The 7,434-nt window shown below is 45.7% G+C and overlaps 1 protein-coding gene across 1 annotated transcript in view; it reads right to left on the bottom strand.

The window, feature by feature from the left end:
* Window positions 1-940: 940 nt before the first annotated feature.
* acin1a (apoptotic chromatin condensation inducer 1a) overlaps window positions 941-7,434 on the bottom strand; it is a 13,682-nt gene continuing 7,188 nt past the window's right edge. The window contains exons 6-18 of the mRNA XM_053882508.1: window positions 7,060-7,158; window positions 6,891-6,967; window positions 6,638-6,695; window positions 5,615-5,654; window positions 5,301-5,440; window positions 4,333-4,476; window positions 4,068-4,257; window positions 3,825-3,970; window positions 3,175-3,282; window positions 2,954-3,061; window positions 2,320-2,602; window positions 2,156-2,253; window positions 941-2,082 (exon numbers count right to left, since the gene is read on the bottom strand). Coding sequence (XP_053738483.1) covers window positions 1,804-2,082; window positions 2,156-2,253; window positions 2,320-2,602; window positions 2,954-3,061; window positions 3,175-3,282; window positions 3,825-3,970; window positions 4,068-4,257; window positions 4,333-4,476; window positions 5,301-5,440; window positions 5,615-5,654; window positions 6,638-6,695; window positions 6,891-6,967; window positions 7,060-7,158 — 1,770 coding nt within the window. The 3' untranslated portion in view covers window positions 941-1,803. The remainder of the gene's footprint in view (window positions 2,083-2,155; window positions 2,254-2,319; window positions 2,603-2,953; window positions 3,062-3,174; window positions 3,283-3,824; window positions 3,971-4,067; window positions 4,258-4,332; window positions 4,477-5,300; window positions 5,441-5,614; window positions 5,655-6,637; window positions 6,696-6,890; window positions 6,968-7,059; window positions 7,159-7,434) is intronic.

The raw sequence follows: 7,434 nt of genomic DNA, 5'->3' as shown, positions 1-7,434 counted from the left end.
AGAAATCTAGACCAGTATGACACAAGACACACTTTAAAACAACTCAATTGCACCTTGAAATCTTATGAATGATCCAATGACTTCCATTTAGAACTGAGATGCCCGGCTGAGGGATTCTCCGGTCCACACAGAGTCCAGACACACTGGGTTGCATCAGGGCACAAAAATGTTCTGCTCAGCGACCATGGAGCTGTAATTACAGAGGAGCACTGCTGAGCTCTGCGGGATCAACGTCAGGACCAGCGATGGAATTAAAAAAAAAAAAAAAAGGGGCTGGAAGACGGTTCATTGAGGGGCAACGGAGAGTGCAGGAGACAGATGCCCGAGGGTGTTGGTACACTGCGACAGGTTCTGAAGCTTTTGTCTCACGCCCTGCTCTGGTGTTGCAGGACTGAATCACTTCACAGGGCAGGATGAGGGAACTTTGACTGACCCATCTGATCTGGTGGAGATGCTCAGTTCCACTGAAGTGCAAGGTCATATTGCCTCCATGTGGACTGCTTTTGAAAGTGCAGGTGTGTCATATCAGTGTAGTTTCCCAGCTCACTACACACTGGTTCCAGTCTGTCAGAGACGCACTTGTAGGTGTTCAGAAGTCATGTAATGATGGACATTGAAAGGTTTCTTGGTTGACACCTGACAGTAGCCATCGCTTGGTGAGAGCAACTCAAGACTCCACCACCTTAACCTTGTCTTGATCATCTTCAAGATCCTCATTCACCACCTTCGTCTTCTTCTGACACACATCAAAGTGTCTCTAAAGTACAAGTCATGGCAGGTCTCACTCCTTCCCTGTAGAACATCCCTTCCTCTCTAGCAGCCACTCTTCTGTCATAAATCACAGTTGTCTCCACCTGTTCCACCCCACCCGCACTCTCCTCTTTACCTCATAGATTTCCTTCAAGATTTACTTAAAAAAAAAAGAACAAAAACGTTACAATAATTTCAAACTTGAATTTTTATTATTTGTACATTCACCACTGATAGGCGTACTCAAAAAGGTCATTTTCAAAATAAAAACAAAACAAACCTGTATACTAAAAATGGTAAAATTATCAAAACAATATTGAAATCACTGGTGAGGAAACAGTGGTGCAGCATCTCCTCTCAGCCTGCGAAGGTTCAGGGTCAGAGGCCCGGCGGATGTAGACGGCGCGCGAGATAATAAATTCATGATAAAAGCGTTACATAAAATGCGTCGGGTGGGATAAAACCAGCCTCTCCACTGGAGAATCCTTCGAACAGTGAGAGAGGGACGCTGCATTAGTAGTTGTTGTCCGGAAACACGCCACAGCTGCCTCTTAAACTGCTTGATTTGAGTGATCTTGTGTCTGTACAAAAAGGCAAACGCACCGATCCTCACATTTACAGACTGCAGAGACCATCTCTTTAGGCAGGACAGCTCGGAGCGCCTTGGACTACACCGAAGGACTCCTGATCCAGATCGTAGAGGCTTTACAAACAGTGGCCACAACTGATGACTGAGAAGGTGAAAATGGCACCTACACGGTGAGCGAACTGCGGCCATGAAAGGAAACGAGATGTACCCAGCGTGCCATGCTGCGACTCCGTCCAAATTTACAAAAACGGATGAACAGGACTTGATGGCCGCTGACAGGAGTGAGACGAACGGCACTCTGGGAAACGACACTGCAACCATCGTGGTCCCTTCTGAGCGTGTGGATGTGCTCTGAGATGGTGATGACATCACTTGGTCCTCTTTTGGGTCGAAACAAAGAAAATGTAGTGAGAGGCGGATGGAAGAGGGTGGTCTGCACAACAGTTCTGTAAGCTGATTGGTCATTAGTGCCGCCGCTCTCTGGGATCGCTACGGCTGCGCGAGCGTCTGCTCCCGCTAGCTCCCGGCCTACGGTAGCCGTCCCTGCGTTTGTCGTCCTCCCTCTGCCTCTCTCTCTCCCTAGCTCGGTCTCGATCTCTCTCGCTTTCGTTCCGCTCGCCGGCGGCGCTTCCTCCATCTTTAGTCTTCTCTTTGCGCTCCTCTTCTCTTTTCTTATCCTCCTCCTCCCTCAGTTTCTCTCGCTCCTTTCTCCGCTCCTCTCTGGCAGCTTCCCGCTGGACATACTGGAAGACACAGACAGCATCAGAAACTAAGCCCATTCAGCCGATGAGATGTGAGACATCCAGCGTTCCTCACCTGCTCCTCTGTCAGTGGAAGCCAGTAGATGCACGGTGCCGCTTTAGTTTTCCGGAACAGATCATCCAGCAGCTTGGCGGGCGGCTCCTCTGGTTTCTCTGTGGACCAAGCCTCATGAAACACCTTCTTCCAGTGGTCAACACTCACCCAGTTGCCAGCCTTACCCTTCTCAGTCTTCTTCTCTTTGCTCTTGCCCCGCTCCTTGCGTCGTCCCTCTCTGGATCTTGACCTCCGGGGTCCGGCCTCCCGCTCCTCTGGAGCAAACTCCTTCACCTTATCCCGGTCCCACTCCCGCTCGGCCCGCGCACGTTCCCGGCGCTCCATTTCGCGCTCGCGCTCAGCCCACTGGTCACGCTCAGGCATAAGGGGCATCAGGCCAGGCACACGACCGCGGCTCTGCGCCTCGGGGTCTGCTACGGCTTTCTGTGGGTTTTTATGGAAGTCCAGCTACAAAGCAGGGAAGGGAAGCGTGTTTGAGAACAAATGTGATTTTCGCCTGTTCGCGGCAGCCATGGGACTTATGGAAAGCTGTGCACCAGCAGATGCATACACATAAAAACACAACACAATAAGGACTTCCATGTCGCTCAGCAAGAGGAATCTACCTTGCTACCCTCCATAGACCAGAGAGGAACCTCACTGACACTACACGAGGAGGAAGAGTGGACCAAACCTACCAAACATAAAACTAACTCCACCTATTGGTCATGAACCTCACCGTGACCATGGCCAAGCAAGTGTCAGGTTTTATTCTTGACATTATTATCATTCGGTCACAAACTACTGAGGTGATATTACCTCGTCCTGCTGGCAGAAGTCAACACTGAGGAACTTGGGGTTGCTCTGAGGCCACTTGACTCCATGAAGGGCTGCGCGTGTTGCTACGGCCTCTTCAGGGTTTGAGTACTGGATGAAAGGGAAAAGCAGACTCATCACCTTCAACTCTCCTTCAGAACAGGCTGTTTTCATGAGAAACAACGTCCCATCCGAGAAAAGAAACACAGCTTTGCAACACTCACAGTGACGAAGCAGTGAGATTTTATCTTGTCGATCCAGAAGCCGTCGTCAATCAGGCTGCCTGTTCTTCCCAGCAGTTCCTTCAGCTGCCCCAGAGTGAAAGGCCTCACCTGGAAGAAACCAGTAACAGACCACATTAGAGCCAAGAGTACTTGGTCACTACACTGAAGCGTCATCCTGCACTGCATGCTCAGTCTAAAGCCAAGTAAAACTACTGCACGTACAGTATGTGAGGTAATATGACAGAAGTATGTTCACTTGTAGAATAAAGCTGCCACAAAACTGGGTTGTACACAAAAAGATGCACAAAATGGAAAATATTTCAGCAAAGAAATCCAACATTATTGCAATAAGTTATTGTAACGTCCCCATTGTTTTTCAGTGTATTTTATTGTTATTGTTATCCATGTATTTTCCTACACAAGTTAGTTAAAATGATACATACAGTTATTGTATGTATCATTTTCAAAATGTAATGCCTGTACTTTGTCAAATTTAGTATAAAATAAAGCCACCACATTCAATCCTCATAAAAACTGTTGATAAAAACAGATCACTAACTACAGATCCACAGCAGATGAGCAGCTTATTGGAGTTATTTGGCAACATGGTAGTAGTGTGTAACCCAGGGGCTACTGAGGTGTTTTCTTACCAGGTTCCGGACGTGCACAATGTTGGAGACTTTGCCCCGTGGCGGGGAGGGCTGCCGAGCAGTGCGGACTGGGTCGTCGATGGTGATGGACACGCCCATCTTTTGCTGGCTGATTGAACGTCGAACAAGTGTGTCACTGGGAGTCACTGTCATGGCGGGAGAAAGGAACACAGGTGACTCAAATGTACTCATCAGACTGTGATGATGGCTAACCAAAGGGCAACGATGCTATTTGCAACCCACCAATGGTTGTTTCTACATTATGGCTGGTGTGTGAGGTGGACTGGGGTTCCATGGCTTCTGGGAGAGAGATGTCCATCTTCTCTTCAGGTTCCTTTTCTGTGCTCAACGGAATGTCATTCTCTTCCGTCTCCTCAGAGACGATCGCCTTTGCCTCTTGTTGGCCATTCTCTTGGCTCTCTGGGAGCACCACCTTCATGAAAGAAAGTTTTTAAAATGACCATTTTTTCTTCGACATGTGTCTTGTTTACCACCACAGATGACCCACCTGAGTGACTGTGCGTCGGATCTGGAGGTCCTGATCAGGGCTCTCTCTGTCCTCATCCTCAGCCCCAGACAGGACGGCTTCTTCAGGGTACAGGTCTACCACTGCGTCTTGGCCCATGCAAGGTCGAATGTCTGGAATAAGAGACTGGGGGGGGAAACAAACCATAAAAAGAGTATAGTAAGAATGGTGATACTCCTTTGCTATGATTCAGATTCATTTTTAAAAGTCAAAAATTGCTGTCTGCCATTTTGTAACTTCACACAATGTCCTGACATGAAAGGGCAGTCTCTTCAGGACGCATACACGGAAGGTACTAAAACAAAGATGGTGGAGAAGGAGATGCAACCAGCTCCATCTACGGTAAATGCTGGGACCACAACAAATGCACGGATTCACACAGTAAGACATCTCCCAGAACACATACACTGATGCCTCTCATGCATCACAGACAGAGGACTAACACAGCTGTACCACAGCTTTACCAAGAGACTAAAAGAACAGACTCAAGAAACTGCACTTTACTCAGGATTTAAAAGGCAACATGTTTGATGGAACATTATTACTTTTAAAATAAAGAGGCACTTTTATTTACTTAGTTACTTAAGCACTGTGACATTGCTTTGATGTAAGAGCTGCAACAATTCCATCCAAGCTTGGATATACTGTATGTTTAAACCTTGTGGAAAAGACTCTCCATTTGTCATTAGATGTGGTCATGATCAGAAATCATAATGAATGAAATTGTTATGATTCGAATAATTGATTATGATTTGACTAGTGGGCCCAAAATCTGAATCGAATCATGAGATGGCATAAGATTCCCACCCCACTTCAGAGTATCCGCGCACAAGAGTTCAACATCAACCTGTTCGATGAGAGATGCGGGGCTTAAGGAAGCTTACATTGTTAAATGCTATGGTGCTTTTGTGTTTCAACAAGGCACAGGTTGAGAAATGCAGAGCAAATACCTTGAGAGAATCTGTGGTGATGCTAATGGAGGGTTTTTTAGCTGTGACTGCCGTGCTGGATCCCCACCGCCGTTTGCGTCCGGCCATGGACCCAGAATCCTGCTCGCCCTCAGTGCTTCCAGGTCCTGGTGATTTACTGCCTAATGTAAAGTCAAAAAATCTTAGTATTAGAAGCATTGTTAATTAGAAAGGGGGTATACATTTATCTGAACTCAAATCCAACCAGAAAAACCCAACTTTTGTCAATGCAATGACAAACATAACACACAGATTATATGGGATGAAGGAATAGTAAATCAGGAAGTGGTACTCACTGCTTAGAGAGATCTTGCGAGCTGGGAAGGCTTTAGGTGTCTGAAAGAGAGAATAAAACAATGACGATCTAAAGGTCTAGAACTTTATGTGGTTTAGTCATTTCAGCAGATTATACACTTCAGGAATTCAGGGTAACAACTTCCACAGTTAACCACGCTTTGATCAGTGGATGTAGAGAGAATAAGGAATACTTATAGGTGCTCCCCATGCCTTGCTATGCCTTCAGGATGGATGCCAGAAACATCAAGCAGGAAGACATTACTGTAGCAGCCGTAGTTAACAGAACTAAGAAAGTATAGTCACCAGAGATTTTGGTTTCAAGCTAGTCCTTTTGTCATTTGAGCATTGCGGAGGAGTGTCTGCTCTCCAACTGAAAACTGGAAAATCCTGAACAGTGAACAGGATTTGTGACTGCTGTAGTCTTCACTAAAGAGGTCTCACCATCAGTGCTCAGTGAATAGCCACGCTATTTATAAAAGGTTTGACTTTGCAGCCTAATTCTGTTGAACTGTTAGCGCTCAGCTAAATATAACACAAGTGCAAGCAACATTTTTGGGAAGAGGAAAAGAAGCGGAGAATAAAGCTGCTGCACTAATGACTAATGGGAATATTTTTCCAAAGACAGGAGCAATATGGCTGGCCATATGGTTCATTAGTTCGAGACACCAGCTTCCAAATGTCTTTGGCCAAAGCAGTACTTGCAAGCATTCCAGTCAACAGTAGTGCATGCTGTTTGGATTCAATGAGTTAAATCTGCTAGGTACAAATGAGGACAGATGGGCTTCTGGCTTGTTCTTAAATCTGAACCAAGGTCAGGTGGCAGAAGACCTCAATACACAGTTGCTTCTCAATCCTGCTTCTGTTTAGCACAAGATTGTAAGAAGACGTCCAGAAATAGATCTTTATCTTAAAAAGGCAATTCAGCAACAAAACATCAAACTGATATGCTTCTGAAAGTGAAGACAGAGAGCTTAAACTGTGGCATAATCCACAATCCAATACAATCAGATGCAATGTCTTACCTCCTCAGGGCTCTCCAGACTTTTCTTTGGCTCTGCCATTGTAGACTCAGTCACATGTCTGGAAATAAAACGAGAAGGAAATGAATGGATGAAAAGAGCCATCATATGTTTCGAGAAGGAGAGCTTCGAAAGAGGAAGTCATTTCAACAGTCAATAAAACCAGCCTATGTCCATATCCAGGCACGGTCCTGGGTAGGAAAGCAACATTCAAACTAGCCAGGCACACATCATACACCAACAAAGGAAAGCATACCCAGTTATATCTTGCTCTCCTTTGCTGAGCCTTCTCTCACTCTCCATCTCATCGCTGGTAGGCACAGATGAGGGGTTCTGAAGACCGACAGGCAAAAACATGAAGTCTTCTTCCCAACTACATTTCACAATGATTATAACAGAATGAATTATGGCTAACACCAACAAACCTTTTGCTCTGCTTCCTTTGAAGGTTTCTTCACAGATTCAGCTTGGGTGGATGTTTTACTGCTGCGTTGGGGTGAAGAGTCCCTCTTGGGTTTCCGATCCTATAAAATAGAAAGGAAAAAAGACATGGGTTTCAAAAACAGTACATTTCACCTGGATTCTCACACTATATCAAAGCAATTCTGTCAAAACTTGGTACTGTGCAACGAGTGTACTGAAGGTAATGACTCCAAGTATTACGTATGATTATGTTTTGAGGAAAATTAGGAAAAGCAATTGTTAACTATGAACATTATTCCAGTTCCATACACTTATTATTAGTCTTAAGCATTCACATCTATTCTTCACTCTGCCAACAACCACTGAGCAAAACCGGG

Source organism: Synchiropus splendidus, chromosome 13 (genome assembly GCF_027744825.2).
Source record: "Synchiropus splendidus isolate RoL2022-P1 chromosome 13, RoL_Sspl_1.0, whole genome shotgun sequence".
Taxonomy (NCBI): Eukaryota; Metazoa; Chordata; class Actinopteri; order Syngnathiformes; family Callionymidae; genus Synchiropus; species Synchiropus splendidus.
Note: the sequence above shows the minus strand (reverse complement) of the source record. Positions and strands in the feature narration are given on the sequence as shown.